Here is a 21,350-nt window from a genome sequence, read left to right as displayed (position 1 = left end):
TTTTTTCTAGTCAAAGGAATCCAAAACCAGTTTATGTTAACAACTTCATTATTTACTTCTGGCCATTAACTCCATCACTTTTGAGTCACAGTAAAAACTCTTGATCAGTTGTATTAAGTAGAAACCAAACAGTGCCCAAATGTTGGGTTATAAACTTTCCCTTCAGTAATCAACAGAAATGATCTCCATAAATTCTGATAACCCTGTCTGCCATTTTCTTGGCTTGCTAAGCTTGCTCCTTGTAGCTGACAGTTCTCCTGAAGAACCACTTACTCAAAGTCCTTGAAATACCCCAAAACCAATAAATGGAACCATAAAACAAAATAACCCCCAAATTACTGTTATTAGTCAGCCAGTTTATTCCCAAATATAATCTTTTCTTATCCCTTAACTACAATTCCTAGAGTATCCAGGCCTAGATTCCATTAACACCACAAATGTACGGATTCATGTCCAAACCAAGAATGTTTTTTTTTTCTTGAGGAAGATTGGCCCGCAGCTAACATCTATTGCCAATCTTCCTCTTTTTCTTTTTGCTCCCCAAAGTCCCAGTACATAGCTGTATATCCTAGTTGTAGGTCCTTCTAGTTCTTCTATGTGGGATGACGCCTCAGCATGGCTTGATAAGTGGTGAGTAGGTCGATGCACAGGATCTGAACCGGCAAATCCCGGGCCCCCAAAGCGGAAACTTAACTGCTATGCCACCGGGCTGGCCCCCCAAGAGTCATTTTTAAAGCTGACAGAAAGGTATTCCTCCTGTCATTTCCTACTGGAATGGTCTTTTTAATAACTTGACTTCTTTCTGTGTCTTTTAAAAGTACTATCAAATATATTATGACAGCTTATGCTTTTCTCACAGCTCAGCTGAATACTAATTTAATGTTAATGTTATTATAAAATAGAAAATGGTAGGCTTATCTTAAAATTCAAATTTGCAAATAAGTTAACATGAGATACAACCAGATTTCTCAGAGTGAAATAAATACAACAGTCCTTAGATTTCCTATCATCCCCGGCACTACACATACCAACACCCCACCCCTTCTCCAGGCTTCTGTAATTGCACCTTCTCCTAGTTTCTTCCTCTTCTCTTCAGGATCTTTTTGTCTCAAGTCTCCTTTGCTCACTTCCCTTTATGCTGGAGTGCTAAGGACTCATCTTCTGCCTTGTTTTCTTCATTATCCCCATCTCCTAAGATTATTTCATTCAGCTCTAAGGTTTTCAATACCCAAACTATGTGCTGCTGTCTCCTAAATTATAACTTCAGCTCCAACTGTCCTCCAACACCGCACTTTTATATGTAACTACCTACTGAACATCTATCTCCACTGGGATATGTGTAACAGACATCTTCCGAATAGAATGTATGAAAGACAGAATTCCTGATTCCCCTTCATACCCTTGTTCCTTTGCATCTCTCACCATCTCAGTCAATGACTCAATATCCATTCAGTTGCTCCATTTAGTTGGTCTGGGGTGGAGTCCAGGCACTGGCATTTTTAAAAAGCTCCCTAGGGGATTCTAATATGCAGCTATGATGACAGTATGCTCTAGATTGTACCAAATGATCAACACTAATGATACTCATGTCCCACTTCCTTAGGAGTTAAGTATACCTACATTTTAAAATATGTATGTCTATATACATAATCACACAACTACTGATATATATCAATAGTAGCCCTCTGTATGAACTGCCTCTGCCATCATTTTGCCCTCTCATCCTCTAACCCAGAAGGTAATTTACAACCTTTCTGGAGAGTCAGTCACCAAATACCTTGTGATTTGTAACCTGAACCTCCCGACTTGCCCAAATAAAAAAATGAACACACCCGCCCTCAGCCTCATTCATTCCTTCATCCTGTCTCTTGAGCTCTTAAAACTATGTGACATATGAATTTAAATTGTTTCCAAAAAGTGCTCAAATGATTTAATAAAATCTTTGCCTAAGATACCTTGGGGATCGTTTAACCCAGAACTGGAGATTATGGTTTTACTCTTTCATAACATTTAGTATCATGTCTTGAATCTAAGAGAGAATGGATGAAAAAATAAACTTACAAGTGTTATTCTTTGAATAACAGATGAAAATCTGTAGGGTTTTTTTTAAATTTTAAAATGCTTTTTAAAATTTAAATTTTTTAAAATTTAAAATGATAAAATTTAAAATGATAAAATTTAAGAATGACTTTGAAAATGTTAACTGCTTTAGAAAAAAATAAAGAAAACAGATGGACTACTATTTATGATAGATTTAAATGCTAATCAACATTTATGACCCCGAGTCAGTATGAAAAATATAGCTAGTTAAAGTCTGACAAACCATTGACTTTAACAAAATTAATGATCTACTTTTATACTTAAGCCTGTGATTATAAGGAACTGATCAGAGCTAATAACTTCATACTTCATATCCTTTAATGAAGACAAGTGACTGATCTCAGCATACCCAATGGTAGAAAAAGGCAGAGTCATACAGGCAGCAAAGAGTATGCAGGGAAAGACATATTCTAAACTATTAATAGGTAAAAATATTCTAGCTTCTACCAATCAAAGACTGATAAAAATACACTGCACAACTTCACCTATCTAAACCACTAAAAATTAGTTTAGGTGATTCAAGACTAAAAACAGACAACAAAGACGTCTTGCTTACTTTTTTTATGGAATTTCAGGGCAAAATTTGTTTAACCCAAATGAAAAGAATGACTCAAAACTTTAATTTTTTTATTAACAATTCAGAGGCCTCTGACTTATAAAACCTAGTATAAATGCTCACATTTAAATTAGTTTTTAATTAAATGTTTAAAACAAGATGATTTAACTTAATATTCAGGAGTTATATTTCATATACCATTGATCAAAATCATCCTGAAATTTCCCTACCTCACTAATAATGATAAAAACAACTCCACCAATCCTTAAGTGAACTTCTCAACAAGAAGGTAAGCGGAAGGACTCTCTCCAGCTGTCCTCACCTGCTGCAGAATTGCTCCCAGGGAGTTCTTGTCTTTTTGATTGACACCATCTTTCTGCAGTCGAGCCAGCAGCTCAGGTTTCTTGTAGGCCTTCAGTGCCAGCAAGTGAATCACCCTGTCCCTGTATGGCCGCTGAGAAACACTGCTGCTGCTGTGTGTCTTTCGAATCGTATTTGCAGGGTTCATGGGGGTTGACCTTTTCCTCTCAGGCACTGCATCTGAAACAGCTTGAGGTGCTTTCCGAATTTGCACTCTCTTCCCTAAAGTACAGTGGAAATGATATTGTTACACATTTGTGGGTAATAATAAAATGAGCATCTCAGTTTCCACAATTCTGATTTAGGTACCTCTTCATTTCTGGAGGGAATAAAGATCACTTTATTTCAGTTTTTACTTTAAAGAGATAAGTGAACAGAAAGTATTCTGAATAAATGGCCTAAATATGAATTAGGAATTTTTTGACAGAATCATTTATTGGAATAAATATGTATTCTAGAAGTATTTTGGCCACTTAGCTACACATGGATAATAATTAGTGACACACACTATAGCAACAGACTGGAAAATTTAAGGTTGTAGGTATTTGATGTTAAATGGAAATAAAGTAATTTCCATGCTCACCTGTGCTATTTACAGAACTTAAATCTACATATTATATGTCATTTCTTTGGCAGACATGAATACAGTCAAGATGTGGAATGTGAGAAATACCTGTTGTACGTCACTGAGAACACACTCGTGGCTTAGCTAGGGCATTACCTTAATAATTTCATAGATTCAGAAGCCACAAAGAGGGGAGTCAACATCCACAAGGGAATCCACAAGTGATATATTCCTTTTCAACAGGCCATAATGAATTTTAGGAGCCAAAAAGGAAAAACAGACAAAACCAACCAACCAACAAAACAATCTCAAAGGCCCAGACAAGCAGATCTCTCCTCTGCGGCGCTGAGACCACCCAGGCGAGTTCGAGGAATGGAAAACGGTAAACAGGAGGCCCTCACATCGTTCCCACACAGGCCAGTGCCATTCACATAATTAATTCACTTTCTGCTTAGTCTTAATACAGACAAGTGTTGGCAAGTGGCTACTTCCAGAAAATATTGTGGGCTGAAGTGACCTGGATACTATGTGGATGTGTGAAGCCACCAGAATATGGCTGGTCACTGACAACACCTAGTAACCATCCCTTGTTGAAGCAAGAGAAATTAGAATAAAACTCTCATTTTCTGATTTCTGAGGTGGAAGGTTATAGGTCACTTAGTTCGCTCTAAGCCCTTCCCTCTAAGTCCTCTGGTTAAAGACGGGGAAGAACAGGTAATGACATACAATGTGGCGCGACTGCATTAGGGACAAGACCAGCAACTAGAAACAATGGATGCGTAAAAGCAGTGTCTTACGTGCTGTGGTCTGGGGTAAAAAGAGCTTAATGCAGGGAGCTTTACTGAATAGTAATTCTATCCCTGCTGGGCTCCCGAGGCCTGGCCAGAGGGGCTGTTTGACACCATCCTAGCTAGAGTAAAGGAGAAAGGATGAATGATCTCACTGCTCTTATATTTCTTTATTATCCGGACACAGCTAACTGCAAATATCAGATCAAAATATTGCACAATAAAGGAAGTCAACATTAAAGGGCCACTGTCCAATGACAAGAGAAGCTACTAAATGAAGGTACAATTAGAGTTAAAGAGAGAGATTTAGATCTGGTTTCTGTATTTTTCTTAGAGACAGCTAGATCAGTGTCAGATGGGCAGGGAACTAATATTTATCACGCACCAATTATGTGCTGGGAGAACACTGTGTTAACAGCTTTACACACTAAGTCTCACAGTAACCTGATGAGGTAGGCATTGGTCCCATTTCACATATGAGAAAACTGAGGCTTTCAATGGGATAAGCTCAAATGGTAAAGTGCTCACTCAGCATTTGGAAAGTTCTGTGGTTAATATCCAAGTTTTCCTACTTGTGGTACTTCTTTGTGGGAAAGGTTTTATAAACAAATGCCTAACGTCTGCTGTTGCTTCTTGGTAGGCTGCAAGCTCCACGTGGATAGGGCTGTGGCTGCTTTGTCCATCAGCAGACTCTGAATCAGTATTTGATGACTAGCAAAGTGTCAAAGTGAATAACAGCAAGACAGTAAGTAGATAGCAGAGGAGTAGAATCAACACAGCCCATATTTTTCCACACTGCTGGGCTGCCAGAGTCTGAAGACACATTGAAATTTCTAATGTGGCAAATGAACACCTTCCTATCCACCATTTCTCAGTTGCAATAGTTTTAACAAACAGTACTATTCCTTGAAATTTTAATGGGAATTTGTAGGGGGAAAAAACAGGGTCAGGGTCCCAGAAGTTCAAGAAATGCTATCACTTCCACACTCCCCTCCCTCTTGAAACGTGTTTAACTCACTGTTCCCCAATCAAGCTGACTGTGGAGTACTTCCCCCACCCACTTTCTGGGAAAGGGGATGGGCAGAGAATGTTTTTTAGCTAAGCTCACACACACCACGACTGGTCATTTAGAATTCAAGCCAGCAAGGAAGGCAAATAAAAATAAAACCAGAAAGGGACACTATTACCACTGTGTTCCAGGCTGCCCTACCTCTTCTGTATGTCTGACTCACCTCTGATTCTCAGTCTTAGGAAAGCGACAAGGTCTCCTGAGTTTACCCCCACCCCTTCCTGAAGTAGGCACAGGGCAGACAAATAATGGAGGCTCACTTTGCCCTTCAGAGGAATGTAAATATGATGTTTGACAAGAAACTAGAATTTGGTCAGGGATATGGCAGTGCTAGAGTCTTACCTGGGGCCTAATGCTAGCCTGTCATCAGTCCCTGAACCTCCTACGCCCAGTACTCACTTCGTCTTTACCTCATTTTTCTTTTACACAGCCAGGCATGGGGTAACCCATTTCTTTCAAATGCTGAAAGAACAACCTGGCCACACTGGGCCACTGAGTTTTATGCAAAGATCACTTGCTCATTGGCTCCCCATCAATTTGTGCCTATTCAACCAGGAAGGAGTCCTCTAGTTTAAAGTAAGACAGCTTATAGATGAAGAAAACATCAGTGCTAAATATGCAGTTACACAATTGAGATGCTAAAGAAAAAAAGTAAAGCAGGAAAATGTCAGGTTCAAAGTGGGCAGAAGAAAGGCTTTATTTTTATTTTTTACATTTGTCTCAGAAAAGCCCTTTTAATAAAGCCTGTGGGAGAACCTAATTCTCCTCCCAGACCCAACTGCTAATCAATTCCCTGGGCTCCTTATATAAACAGCAGCAGTGGGTTCGATAGTGTTGAGTAATCGGGGACTATATCTGAACCGTTGTTTCCTAACAAGGAGTCCGCTTCTAGCTTCTCCATTTAATATGACGTGGTAAAAGTGCTTATCCCTCCATCTAATGGCTCTGAGTAAACAATCCGAAAGGCAGGTGTTAAGACAGTACACCAGACAGAGAGCAGGGACTGCAGCCATCTTCTCTAGTTGTTTTTCTGTTCTGTGGAACCTGACCAAGAAGCCCTGGCAACACTGACCTGAGGCTTTAAAAACAGTGTCAGGACCTTGATGATGGTGTGACTCCGTCATGGTTTAAATACATAACCCACTGCAGTGGAATCCATCACCATCATTTGGCATTTGTGATCACTTCTTCAGAAAATTTACTATCAAAATATATAATTTATTAGCAAAAACAGTCAAAAAAATGTTAGAACTACAAAGGATTTTAGATGTTATCCAGTTCAAATATGCCTTATTTAATATTTGAGAAAATTAAGGTCCACAGATGCTAAATGATTTGTCCAAGGTCACTCAAACATGTATTAACTCATCAGAAATAAGGAGGATGGGGGCCGAAGTTGGGAAAACTGGGACTAGAATCCTAGAAATTAGATTGGTTGGGTTATTTTATATACCCAAATAAATATTAGCATGTATAAAAATGTGCAATTCAATAAAATTCCAGAATTTAGGTAGGAGTCAGTGAGGTAAACTGGAAGCAGTGGTGAATGGTGATTTTTTTTTTTTAATACAAAGGAAGGATTATAACAACACAATAATGCTCACCACTGATATAAATGCCATGACTAGAAGTGGAAAAATTGCTGAAGAAATAATAATAATGTTTTCTAGGTTAAAGCCTCTCCTGCTCTTCTCCAGGCAAAATAGATTTTGTTTTTTTTTTTCAGCCCACAAGAGGATTACAAAAGCTCATATTCCTGGGTGACTTGGCCAGGTGACCCTTAGGAGCATAGTCTCCATCCTCTTAAACTGGGCTTGTGCCCTAAATTCAACTGTCGGTGGCCTGGCCTGGCATTATGCCACCACAATCCCACAGTGGGACCAGCATTATTCTTACTTGTCCTCTGCCCAGGCTGACACTGTTGGAAGAAATCTTGTTCTGCAGCTACCTCTAAGCTGGCACAGGTGAGCTTTTGGTATCATTTTACAAGATATATTCAGTTATGAACTAAAGAGGTATCTCCTATTGTCTTAAGAAAATAACACAACTTGTTAGTGAGGCCAAACCCATATCATTTGCTATTTGCTGATACCAACAACTTGATATGTAAAATGGAGAGGTACTCATAACCTACCTCACACAGTGATTGTGAGATTTAGATGAGTAACTACAGGTAAAGTGCTAACCAGTGCCTCATGCATGGGAAGCTCTCAGTAAGCGCTGGGTAATATTAGCATTGAAGGGTGGCTGACTAGCATTTTAAAGAACTGAATGAGTCAGATAGTTCTGAGATACTGAAAAAAGCTGGAAAGTACACACTGAGCTGCACAGAAGGAAAGCAACATGGTAAAGGACTGGCAATGGGTAAGGATAAAAGAAAAAGATCAAAACAGGCCATAACAAAGAAGAGGAAAAATCAAACACAAACAGAAAAGCCAATCAGGATACTAGTCTTTTGCTCCCCTGTACTCAAAATTGATCAGACTTTCCTAAGAGTAAGCATGTCCAGTTTTGAATTTTTTGAGGTGAAGAATGGAGGCAGTCCAGAGGAGAGCAATAAAAACAATTAAAGGGTTGGGATACAGGCCATGTTAAGAAAAGTTAAAAGAAGCTGGGGTTATTTGACCTAGAGAATAAAGGCTGAGGAGGTTGATGACAAGATTTAAGACCACAGAAGAACACTGCTGTGATGGTGAGTGGCCAGGGCACTGAGGACATAGCACAGAGGAAAAGGCTAAACAGAGAGGAGGGCTGGCAGAGATCACCACAAGGCCCCGAGGCGGGAACATATGTGTGCGGAGAGGGTGGCCAGCTCTTCTTAGAATGGCGTAGAGGTAATCTGGTTCAGATTTAAACTTAGATAACCTCAAATTTTATGTGGTCACTCCCAAAAATGTATACAAATTATATGTAGTACCTATGGAAACCCTGCAAGTTCTAAAATTCCCTTGCCATTAGGGAGTGTATAGTATATCGGATTCTGGATGTTGCAAAGTCTGTTGTGTAAGCTGCAAATGAACTGTACCTGACCCTATCAAAACAAACAAAAGTACATGAACAGAGAGGACACCCAACGATCATTCAATGGAAAAGTACAGTAATCATTGCTGATTTTCAAGCTTTGGAATAAATCAAGGTAAGTGTTTTCAGCTAGTTATAGTGGGAAGAAAAAAAATCATTTTGATGGCTTGAATCTTCTATTCCTTTGTCAAACACACCAAATTGTCTCAGCATTTATAAAATGGTGGTACTGGACAGAGTCAAAAGAAAACACTTTAAAGCAACAGGGACAGCAAATTCATAGTTTGTACTTAAATTTAAATGTGGCAGATCCTGTGCATTTTAAAACCAATTTGAGATTTAGCCTACTAGCACAGAAAGTTAATTAAGTTACTTGTGAGGAAAAAGGAAGGAGGTTGGAAGTTGTTACCTCACTCAGCAGGAAAGGCAAGGTGAAAAATCTCACTGTTGGTTACTTACTGGGAACTAGGCCCCGTGGGTACAGATACCTGGGGAAACCATGAATTGTTGTTAAACCAAACTAAATGTATCTAAGCTAAGCACTAAGTCCCAGGAGCATTGGCTTTGTTCCAAAGAAATACTTATTAAAGATACTAGTGGAGCTTCTCAAAGCTGAATGTATTGTAGCTGGGTCAACAATGGGAAAATACAGAAGTAGAATTACACCAAACCACAGAAAGATGTTGATTAACGATTTGATTCTTCAAGAGATCGTTTTTGTGAGCATTTATATTTCCAAATAAGTATCCTTTCATCATTTATTATCCAGTGACTTGTATTATTAAACTGACCAAGGCCTCAAAAAGCTCATTTTCACTCTTGATAATTCTCTCTATAACAGTCACGCGCTGCATCATAACCGTCAATGACAAACCGCATAAGATGGTCCCATAAGATTAGTACCATGTAGCCTAGGTGTGTAGTAGGCAATACCATCTAAGTTTGTGTAAGTACACTCTATGATGTATGCACAATGAGGAAATCACCTAAGGGTGCATTTCTCAGAACATAGCCCTGTCGTTAAATGACACATGACTGTACTGTTAATAGTCACCATGAATCGACTCTAAAATTATTAGGGTCACTGCTCATAAAGGAGAAACTCATCTTGCTGGTCTGGTCTTCCTTCCCTTCAATCTGATGGATATTTGAGTGAGCTGATGATAAAGATGAGGGGGGTGGGGCAGGCTCTTAATTAATGAATAGAGAAGGATGAGGATCCATAAATGACATCACAGTAGAGATACCAAAGAGGCATCACCCTAATGCTTTGCTATAAGCACATTTTATAGTTTTGCAATAAAAATTCCTTGTTGTGCAAAGTTCCTCTGAAAATGTAAGCAAAACCTACAACAATGAAGTTATCAACTCATAAATTCTACTAATAGATTTTACTGTAAAAATAACCCTACAAAAGTGCAAAACAAGAACCATACTGTCCATCATTGAAATTACATCATCCAGTGACCAAGAAAACACAATGGTACCAATATTACAACCTCACAAGTAAAGTAACTTGACCAGATCCTAGTCTGGTCGAAAAAAGTAAAAATTTTAAATCTGTTTTTCAATTAACCAGCAGTCTGAAGAGAATAAATGACTTTTGAACATATTATCCAAATGTTCCGAAAACTAATTTCCGTGTTTTCATTAAGTTAATATTACCGATATTTACCTATAATGATCTTGAATTATTCCAATCAATCAGAGAGAAGGTAAAAGATATCTATACAAACCTACATATGGTCCACCGGGTTTGATAACTTTTGTGCTTCGGTTGCGGGATTCCTCCTCTGCCTGGGTCATTCTTTCTCGTGTCATCTGATACGAGTCGTTTGTTGCACACACTGTAATTTTATCTTGTATAAATCCCAGGCAATTGAGCTGGGAGGCTCCAGAGCTGACAAGTAAGATGGTGGCTTTGTTAGAGATGCCTTTCATTTTGCACAATAAAGGCAAGCAAGAATTATATAATCCTAAAATCAGAGGCCCAAATAATAACTTTGCAATCCTAAAATAACTAATATTAGTAATTTTTAAATGTAAAGATTATTTCAAATATTTAACTTCCTCCTCTTTATTTCATATCACACCTTTTTTTCATATTCTGAATAGAATGGGTGAAATGAGCTCTCAGAGACCAAATCCATAAAATTTTGAAAAAAATTAGTATTTGGAGTGAAGACCAAACTCCTGATGGGCACTGTAACTCCACTTTCATTTAACAGTCAACTATTTTTAAGAATTATCTACCACTGATAAAAGAAATATTAAAAGTTTACTTTTAGTGGAAACATAATATGTATGTTTTAGAACTGACTAGATGAAACAGATCTACCACAATTTTTTAAATTTTTAATAAGATATTAATTTTAAGGCTAAAATACTGCCAAACATTAAAGCTTACTTTATTATTATTAGCCCAAAGATCCTAAACATTTGTAGAATTTATATTTACCACTTTGTTAAGTCTCTATGTAAGATGACCTATTTATACAGCAAATATTGAAGAAAATACTAGACAACATTTCGGCAGAAATATTTTAAAAACTTTTATTTAAACAACGATGAATATTAAGATTGGCCCAGAAGACGGCTCTGTTTCAAAGTATTATGCTAATGTTAGGGGATCACAGTAACAGTTATACTGGTATTTTAAAAAGAGAATACTATGGCCTTAAAACAGACTGGAATACAAAAGTAATGAAAATGCCATCACAGCTCTGATATTTCTATTTCCAAACTCAATTGGAAGTAGCTTTGTTAGGATGCTAAGAAATACGAGTTGATAAAATTTTTGTAAATTGCTAACAACTAGCTGTACAAACGTTATTTTTAAAAAATCAGTTCATTAATTTCATAAATATTTATTGGGCAAGGACTGCATGCCAGGCAATGTGTGAGGTACACAGGCTGTGACAAGGACTAAGACAGATGTGGTCCCTCCTTCAAGGAGCTCTCTACTGGGTGACAAGGATGAGCAAACTGCAAATTAAGACACAGTGTGACAAATGCCAAGGGAGCAGGGAACCCCCAGGAAGGTACTTCCCCTGGACTTGTAGGTGCGGCAAAGGCTTCCTAGAGGAAGTGATGCCCGAGCTCATCTAGAAGAATGACTAGACAACGGGGAAGAAGGACAGAGGTTCTAGGAGGATAACCAACCTGTGCAGGCCCAGGGGGGCAGCAAGGAGGAGGCTTTCAGTTTGGCGAAAGAGAGTTAGAAAGGACAATTAGAGATGAGGCTGAAGAGGACACGAGAAGTACATCACATAGGGCTTTGGAGGTCATGGTACAGATTTTGGACTTTATCCCCAGAATAACAGAGGCTGAAAACAAGGGAGACAAAACATCTCACCTGTATTATAGAAAGATCAGGCTAGATGGAGAACAGATTAGGAGGAAGGGATACACAAGAGTAAAAGCAGACCAGTTAGGAGAATGCTGAAGGATTACAGGCAAGAAGTGATGGCTTGAACCAGTGTAGGGCAGTGTGAATGCAGAACAGTAGACAGATTCCAGAGATAGGGAGGAGGCAGAATTGACAGAATTAGGTCAGTGATTAGCTGCAAGGGGAGAGAGAGGGGGAGAAGTTAAAGATTGTGCCCAGGTTATTAGGCAGGTGGAGCTGCCTTTTATTGAGGCACTGGGGTAAGGTTAGAAGAGAGAAAAAGAATTCAGTGTTGTACACAGTGACTTTGAAGAAATGAAGAGAGGTCTCAGGAGGGAAGCAACTGAGAAGAACACTAATATTTAAAAGAAGCAATAGGAAGACAAAAAGAAGACCACAGGAGACTTAAAAGGCATAGCCAAAGAGGTAGAGGGAAATCAGAAGAGCAGTGTGTCATGGAAGCCATTGGCCTCAGAGTGGTCAACAGTGTGAAATGCTGGCAAGAAGTCCAGCATAATAAGAAACTAATAAGCATCTACTGGATGCTTCAAGGGCAAGGAGGTCAAGGCCCCCTTGGGGGAGCAGTTTCACTGGCATGGTGGAGACTGAAGCCAGACCTCAGGTGCAGAAGTGAGTGTAAGGGAGGTTGTTTTTGTTTTTATTTTATTTTTTAATAAGACACATTTGAGCATGTATGAATGCTGAAAAACCAGTGATTGGAGCGCAAGGAGGAAAAGAGTGAGGGAGGAAGGTTTAACCCTCAGGGGAAGCGGGATGGAGGAGGAAGAGTGGCAAGAAGAGACTGCAGTAGAGAACAGACTGCAGTATGAAGTCTGTGCAGGAAGTTTGAATTTCAACATGTCCTTCTATTATTTACTAAGTAATTTACATAGTGAGACTAAGCTGAAGCTATTGCCAATCATGGATGAAGTTACAGCTTACACTATTCAAGGTCAAGAAACAGATCTTTACATGAAAACAAACTAGAGCTAAATCCTGCAGGCAGGAAGGTATTCTCTAGAATTCTCCACTCATCCCTTTTCAACTGAGTTACCTTAAAAGTTTAAAAACATTGACATATGCATATAAACGTTCCTGTAGTCTTTCTCTAGCCTCCCTCAGTTTCCCACACTTGAGTGTGCATTACTGTAGAGGGCTGTATGCCTCAAACTATAGATTTTCACTAGGCCTGTGAATGGGCAGATACAAGGAATTTTTGAAAGGTAATTTTGACTTTGGGATTTCCTCCATTTTACATATGAGAAGAATGATGTACAAGGAGATTTAAAAAGCAAGATAAGAAAGGAGACTAGTTAAAATGTTTCTGAACATCTATTTATTGAGCATCTAGTTTGAGTTCAGCCAGCCAGTTGGAGATCTAAGAGTAGAAAAAGGGCGTCAGAAAGCCCTTGCCCTTGAGGAGCTTGCACAACTGCAGGAAAGACAAGATAAATAAAATTCAATTACATAGAAAAGGTGGTGCCAGATTATGAAAAGGTTTGCTTGCCAGGGTGAGAACTGCAAGTTTGAGTGCTTTTGTTTTTATAGTGGCAAATTTCAATTTATACCCATACCACACCATTTAATTAAGCACCTTGGATCATTAATGCATTTGCCCCAATTTTCTCACAATAACTGTTTCTTTTATGTTGCTGCATCATGCATAGTTTTGTGAATGATCTTAATTCCTTCTCTAAACAAGCAAGGTAGAAACAAACACACAAGGTATTTCTGATGCAAGGGAGAAACTGTATTACCTATGATGACATGACTGGTTTTGAAGAGGGGATTAAGTTCCTTAATAAAATTCCTAATGGGACATGGTTCAATTTGATGTCAAAATGTTCTCACTATAATAAAATAACTATCTAAAGATAAGCATTACAGGTGATGGCACCACAACTAGAAATCAGTGTGCCCTGTGGTGTGTAAAGAACTCTGGACTGGGAGTTAGTAGAACTCCGTTCTCAGTCAGCCCAGTTACTAACCAACTAACAACTGTAGGTAAGTCATCTGTGAAATGAAGGGGTTGAACTACACAATCACCAAGCACCCTTATACTTGGTGATTCTATAATCTATTGCAATGCTGTTCCATAGAACTTTTACAATGTTGAAAATGTTCTGTATCTGTGCTGTCCACTATGATAGCCACTAGCCATATGGCTGTAATATGTGGTTAGTGTGAATGAAGAACTAAATTTTTAATTTTATTTCATTTTTATCAATTGAAATGTAAATGGCCTCATGTGGCCAATGGCTATCACAGTGGACAATGTGTAAATTATATATAATCCATAACATATGCAATTTATACCAAAAATATAAGTTTGGGGGTGAGCAATTTTTAGAAAGCAAAATTAACATACACTCAGGGAAAATGAGAGATTAAGATAAAACAAAGTTACTTAGTCACCTTAAACGGGAACAGAACTTTAGCACTCTTTCAGTAAAGCGTCTTATTTTGTATCTCTGCCTCCTGTGCTAACTTGAAACAGCTTTCCTTTCCTCTCTCTCCCACGCATAGCAAGGCTTACACAGTTTCAAGTACTGCACAGATGAGAGATAGGGATGGATGGCCCAGGTGCTTTGGGCCAATGTCAGTGTCTCTGCAGAAGCTGGGGGCTCTAAGGGCTTGTCTTTTATCCACAGGCAGAACAAACAGAACAAACTCCCCCTACTCAAGGGGCCCATTCTTTAATCAGAAACAACCACAGCAAAGAAGAGTGAAACAAGTAGCTTATTGTTTGCAGAGGACCTAAGTAGATAAGGGTTCCATGGTACCCTGGGATGTGGGTGTGTATTCTTGTCTTCCTCCCTCCTTTTTTTGTTTTAAAATCAGAAGTGACTGCTATATTAGGGTTAATTTCTAGTTTCCATTCTGCTGCAGAATAAAGATTTTTAAAAATCTATCTTAAAACAAGGCTTGCACAGGGAAGAAGGAAGTGGATATACAAGATATATATATTTTTCCTCCTTTGCCCTTAAGTGTGAGCCTTGAGTATACTATAAGGTACTCTTATTTGAATACAGTGAATAAAAACTTTTAAAAGAACCCTCAAACTTGTCTTTAATTAAAACACACAAACCATGTTTTATAGGTAAAAAGTGTACCTTAAAAATCCCTCGAGGGCAAGAATCTTAAAATTTTTGTGATTGTATCCCACAGTGACAAATATAATTTCTAGCACATAGTAGTTGCTCGATATTTCTCAAATAAATGAGCTCTGCAATTCAATGCAATCAATATTTATGGAATGACTACTATGTATTTTTTTGCTTAATTTTTTAAAAACCCTCAAAGAAAAATTATTTTCCCTTCAGTATACCTTGAAATGTACTTACCTAGAGAACGTTTGCTGGACACAGTCAAAGCTGCCCTGAGGGTTGTCTTTACCCACATTTGACAAATAGAAGTTAAAGGTATGCACTTCATTGGGGGGATCATTTTTGGGAATTTTGACAAGCTAAAAGGAGGGAAAAAGAGAGAAACACCTCAAATTATAAATTTGCCATAGAATTATCTTATGACTCACTTTCTGTTTTTCAAGTGACATTCCTTTTATACCCAAGCTCTCTTCAGCATTTAAATTACCAAGTCATTCAAGGAATCTGGCAAGCATGCCTATAACTCACCACATTCTTATTTCCATTTTCTACCCTTAAGTGTCAGTAATCAGTAATTACTTTACAGGAGGAACCCTCTTCATGCCATCTAGTACATGATTACAGTTCATGTGGAAGAGTTACTAGTGAATTTAAGCTGTTCCTCTTTTGAGCTGTACAGGCTCTGTCTTTGGCTGACATGACCCTTTGCTGAATAGCTTCCAGATATTTCAATGGTCTCTGAGATAGAGCCCATATCCCAATCTTTTGTTCTCTTATTATATACATTTCATTTTAATTCTTGCTTCTTTGTGTAAAATTTTGAAGAATAACTAGCAGCATAAGGTGAATGTCATAAATACATTCACACCGGAACGCAGCTGGGTGTTTCTCCCTGCCCTATGAATCTCTTCCTCATCCTCCTGTGTACAGAACAGAGTCAGCGCCTACAGAAAGGATTCTGCAGGGCACTCCAAGGCTGAGCCCCAGGTAACACTGTGGAACACACAGATGTTTTCTATGCTCTTCTCGATCAAGGTCTGGTTTCTCTACTAGATGGGAAGCCCCAGAAGCGAAGGGACAGGGTCACTCTAGATGACTGAGCCCCTATACCGGTTACATTTTCCTGGTACATGGTAGAAGCTCAATAAATGTGTGTGAACAAATGAACTGGAAACTTCTCACTGTCTTTCAACTGCTCCACCCTTCCCAGCTCCCAAGACCTTTCTTCCCTTGGGTCTGCAGAGGCCACTATAGTATTAGGTGATAATGCCAGCCCGGTGGCATGGTGGTTAAGTTCACACATTCCGCTTCAGCAGCCTGGGGTTCGCTGGTTCAGATCCTGGGCGTGGACCCACTCATCGATCGTCAAGCCCTGCTGAGGCAGCGTCCCACACAGAAGAGCTACAACTCTACAATTATGATACACAACTATGTACTGAGGCTTTGGGGAGAAAAAAGAAAAAGAGGAAGATTGGCAACAGATGTTAGCGCAGGGCCAATCTTCCTCAAAAAAAAAAGAAAAAAGAAAAAAGAAAACGATTCATTGGCAAGAATGTAAAATATGACTTCTGGCTCTCCAGCCCCCAAACACACAGAGTCTTAGCAATTTAGTAGACAAGTAGGGAGGGAGAAAGTGTTTTCTAATTCTCATTCTTCTCCCCTAAATCTGCTCTTTCCATTATTAGAAGAGTAAGACTCAGAGCTAACTGGCTGCCATATATATATATTTTTTTTTTTTCATGAATGTGCTAGTAAGCATAAGCATGTATGACCTTCTGCTTGGCCCTGCAGGACAACCTGCAACTCTGACTTGCTCACTCTATAAGACTCCTAACCTTTGACCTACAGAAAAGAATTTGGAGTCACCAATTCCAACCCACACCCCTCCCCCTAAAAAAGTAAAGAAAGTTAAGAAGAGAGACAATCTGCAGTGTCTGGCGCATAGTAGACATGCAATAAATGTCTGTTGAAGGAATGAATGAACAAGGAGAAGAAATAATAAGTCAAAGAAAAACATCTTTTCAAAGGAGATTCAGAAGACGTGTACAGCTTGAAAGGCCAAATTTCACCAAAGATTTTAAGTATTAGATAACTCCACAGTGCCTCCACCATCCATGAATTTAAACTACCTTTAACTCCCTATTTTAAATTAGTTCCAATTGCTAGAGTAACAAGCTTCTATATTTATCACCTACTTTATAAATTATATCTTTTTTGGGCCCTGAAGTTATACTCTTTTATTTCCCCTAGTTCTACAACGTTGGAACTTTGTGAACAAGTCTTAATTTACTCTGTCTATAAGTACTCATCAGGCTGTCTTACTGGGTGTGCAAACTGAACACCTAGTCGGTCCACATACATGGGTGAAATAAAATGGAACATTTTACTTCTTAATCCTACAGAGGTGGAGGAGAGCAGGAGCCAAAGGAGTGCTTGTGTGAGACACAAAGTCCATCCGCAGGCTGGTCTAACAGCACTCAATGTTCTTCTGAGAACAGCAGGGCTCTGCTGCAGAGAAGGGATGTATATTGTAGCCTAAAGTCTCCTTAAGGCCTAGGAGAGAAGGTGCAGGTGAGGAAGGTGTGAACATTCGAATGAAATCCCTTCCCCAGCCATGACTCACTTAACTTCCATTCACCTCCCCCTCAACCCCCCTTGCAGATCTGCACAACCTGGTTGGGGAGATTTTCCTAGTGGCTGTGCACTCATCTCCAGGCCAGGCTCTGGTTTCAGTTTAAGCCTAAGGTCTTCCTTCCTGTGCAGCTCAGGTCTGGGAACGCAGAAACACTTTACCCATCAGAGTATGGAAGACTGTCCCTTTTGGGAGATTCTAAATTGCATTTTTAAAAAGTAGAATCATATAGGTTTTCTATTTTTCAAGAGTGACTAGAGTTTGTACTCAAATTCTACAAATGTTCAGTATTCTTTCACTGGAAACTTTTAACCTAATTACTGGAATCTTTAAGCTCAGACATCTACTAAACAGCATTTCAGGAAAGCTCTTAACAAACCTTTATAGAACTTAAATGTAGATTTCTCCTTTTGCATCCTCTAAACTGTGATTCTTAACTAACATTTACACTTTTTAAGGTGAAAAATATCTTCCTATACATTTTTTCATTTTTTAAAACACACACAGACACACACAGGGTCTTGTGTAAATCTGGAGGGTTCAATAACAAAAATTTCCTGTATGAATTAATTGCTGTGCACACCCCTCAAAGTATTAGGGTCTTCTGGCCTGATGGTGGGCACAGAAGGCTTTCATATCCTTGTACTTTAAAAGTCTCTTGAATAGGAAAAAATCTATAGTCATTTGAAACATATGATCATGAACAGAAAAGGAAAAAATCAGACTAAAAAGAAACAAAGTTAAGAAAAGAAAAAGCATACAGGACCCATGCTATGTACTCACTGAAGTGTTTGGAAGCATGTGTTCCCCACAGATTAAAACAGCTGTTCTCAACAAGGGGCAATTTTGACCCCCAGGGGACAATTGGTCTGGCAGAGTGCCATTGACATCTACTGGAGACTAGAGATAGTGCCCAACACCCTATAGAGCACAGCACAGCCCCCACAACAAAGGATTACCCAGTCTAAAATGTCAGGAGGGCTGAGGTTAAGAAACTATGGATTAGAAATAGAGGTAGGTCAGTCCCTTAGAAAAGAAGTCAGAGAATTCCAACTTCACTGACTCCTGAAAATTAATGAAGAAGTGGAGGGAAAAACGGTATCTTTAAAGAAATAAAAGTACCCCTTCTTTTTTTTTTTTTTTTTGCTGATCAAGATTCGCCCTGAGCTAACATCTGTTGCCAATCTTCCTCTTTTTGTACGTGAGCCTCTGCCACAGCATGGCCAAGTGGTGTAAGTCTGCACCTGGGAACGGAACCTGGGCCGCCAAAGTGGAGTGTGCCAAATTTAGCCACTAGGCCACCAGAGCTGGCCCAAAAGTACCCATTTTATATCAAATAAAAGAAGCCATTTTAACTTCTTTGAAGCACTTATTCCAGTTTTATAATTTCCTATTGAAAGGTAAATAAATGCACCCGAGCCAAATGTATATTTAAAGTGTATTTAGCCACAGAGAGAATGTGAAGATTAAGTACTTAATGCAAATTAACTTCTGCACCTTCTCCTAAACATCACAAAGCCAGCAAATAAACAAATGGCTTAATAGGAGTTATAAAAAAGTATTCTTTTGGAATGCCTTCTCTAGATATCATTAAAAAAAAGGAGGTCTTGAAGAGATACTAATTTACTAAGAACAAACTCTCGAAATGAGAAAGAATCATTTCAGGATAAAGAAAGTGAATCTTTGTAGGGACAGTCTCTGAGAATCTGTTCTCTTAGTAAGTTCCAAAAACCTCATTGGCAATAACAACTAGAAAAGACCAGTATAGTTTTCAACTAAAAAAAAAAACAAACAAAAACAGAGTAACATCTGGAGAGTGCTTGTAATCCCTACCGTTCCTCCTTATTCTCACACATACCACATGTGTTGATTAAGGTGCTCAGGCTGCTAACCATCAGTGACAAGCAAGCTTTGTCCTCAGTTCTTTGGAAGAAAGGTAGTGTGATGGAGAATGACAGCAGGGCTTCTCTACAACCTCTCCTCCCACTGTCCCACTCTGGGAGAAGTGTGCAGATGGGGTCAGGGGGCAGGCATCAGGGCAAAGCACATTCATTTTGAGACCCAAGAGTGAATCTTGATGCATATCATGGTATTTCTTCCAGCTGTGGAGCTGGGCTGGGGGTTGGAGGTTAAGGAATGATGAGGGAACATGAAGTTCTGAGTTTCTATATCACTTTTCCTCAGTGGTTTTCAGAGCAGCAGCAATGCAGATGGTACCGCCTGACCTAATTTCAGGCTTTTCCTGTAAAAGATCTAAGAGCAAGATATTGCCAAGCAATCTTTATATCTTTAAAATTTCAAAAGCTTAAATTACATTGTCTATAGATTTAGTATATCTAATTTCCTGAAGAAGATGATACAAATTGGATACAGAGTTTATTTGTATCAATATCTAAATATACTCTTAAGAATGAAATGGATGTATAAAGGATCACTTATATTTATAGCTGGTAAGTCTGCATAACAGTTTGGCCCCATAGGCAGCAGAGCAGGAGACTTAATGGAAAGAGCAGGTTGCCTGTGACAATTAGGGCAGGCAAAGGGGCAGGGGAGTGGAGGCTTCAGAACTAAACTATGGTGACCTCAGAGTGGACCAGAGCCTGTGGGGACTGCTGAAGGCCACAGCTAAGGTGGGATTTGAGACCTTGTCTAATCTGGAACCATTTCAGAGATTAGACTTTCAGAGGAACTTGCAGATTCTCATCACTCCTCTCTCTGATATATAAGAGCCTATACCACAGCTTGTCTAGATAGTGAAATAGGAGTCCTTTCTTTCAAATGGTTATTAAGCATTTTCTTATAAACTGGCTTTTGAATTTATGGAATATGAAGAGAGGAGATGAAAATGAATTGAGTGTTATTTGCAGGCATAGGGTCAGCTTTTGGGGACTGGGCTAACTACCATGGGAGAAGAAATTCTGAGGTCTGATTTAGAAACAATCTTGGAAGAGCTTCCCCTTGTGTAATAGGAACTTCTCAATTTTAGTTATAGCATTTTAAGCTCTTCCTATAGGTCAGTGGAAATACCTTTATATTTAGGGACTCATGGTCTACTTGAAATTTTTAGCTAAATGCCTTAAGAATGAGATATTATTTAAAAAGTATGAAAGACTATGATTCCAAAAAGTTTCTTATTCAAGATGAAGAATATAAAAATACACTACCATGTTTTGGGCAACTGGAAAAGTAGATTTTAATTTTCATTCCAAAAATGAGAGACTGAAAATCAAAGGCTTAGGACCGCAGTCCACAACCCTCCCCCCAAACTCTAGACTGTCTTTGATAAAAACCTATGAAGAAAAAGTTTCAGGAAACTTTCAGACATTTATAATTAACGTAAACACTGTATACCAAGATGTGTAAGTCAAAGATTCTAATTATTCTAAGATACAAGCTCAGGCATGTGGCAATGGAATACTGTCTGCAAGGTCATTTCAACATCAAGTCATGGACCTCCTATTTACATAAGGATGTGGGGCAGCAGCACAATATGCACACTGCTGAAAATTTCTCATATGGGCATGCTAACAAAGTCACTGGTACCTTTACTGCAGAGGTTTCCTACCCTTAAATCAAATACTTTCTACTCGATATTGGATTGAGGTACATGCTAGATTAAAAACAGGACCATCCAAGGTTTCTTTTCTTCATTTATTTAAAATAAATGCTTTGTTCTTTTGTGGGTATTACAAATTATTTAAACTTACATAAGCTTTTCTTTGACAGTAATTCTATGAGTTATCCAACCTTTTCTGCTAAGCTGA

The 21,350-nt window shown here is 38.8% G+C and overlaps 1 protein-coding gene across 1 annotated transcript in view; it reads right to left on the bottom strand.

Annotated features, from left to right (window-relative positions):
* ELL2 (elongation factor for RNA polymerase II 2) overlaps positions 1 to 21,350 on the bottom strand; it is a 76,168-nt gene that overhangs the window by 16,195 nt on the left and 38,623 nt on the right. The window contains exons 3-5 of the mRNA XM_004420356.2: positions 15,192 to 15,313; positions 10,196 to 10,359; positions 2,979 to 3,238 (exon numbers count right to left, since the gene is read on the bottom strand). Of these exons, the coding sequence (XP_004420413.1) occupies positions 2,979 to 3,238; positions 10,196 to 10,359; positions 15,192 to 15,313 (546 nt within the window). The remainder of the gene's footprint in view (positions 1 to 2,978; positions 3,239 to 10,195; positions 10,360 to 15,191; positions 15,314 to 21,350) is intronic.

Source organism: Ceratotherium simum, chromosome 4 (genome assembly GCF_057802395.1).
Source record: "Ceratotherium simum simum isolate JZ-2026a chromosome 4, ASM5780239v1, whole genome shotgun sequence".
Taxonomy (NCBI): domain Eukaryota; kingdom Metazoa; phylum Chordata; class Mammalia; order Perissodactyla; family Rhinocerotidae; genus Ceratotherium; species Ceratotherium simum.
Note: the sequence above shows the minus strand (reverse complement) of the source record. Positions and strands in the feature narration are given on the sequence as shown.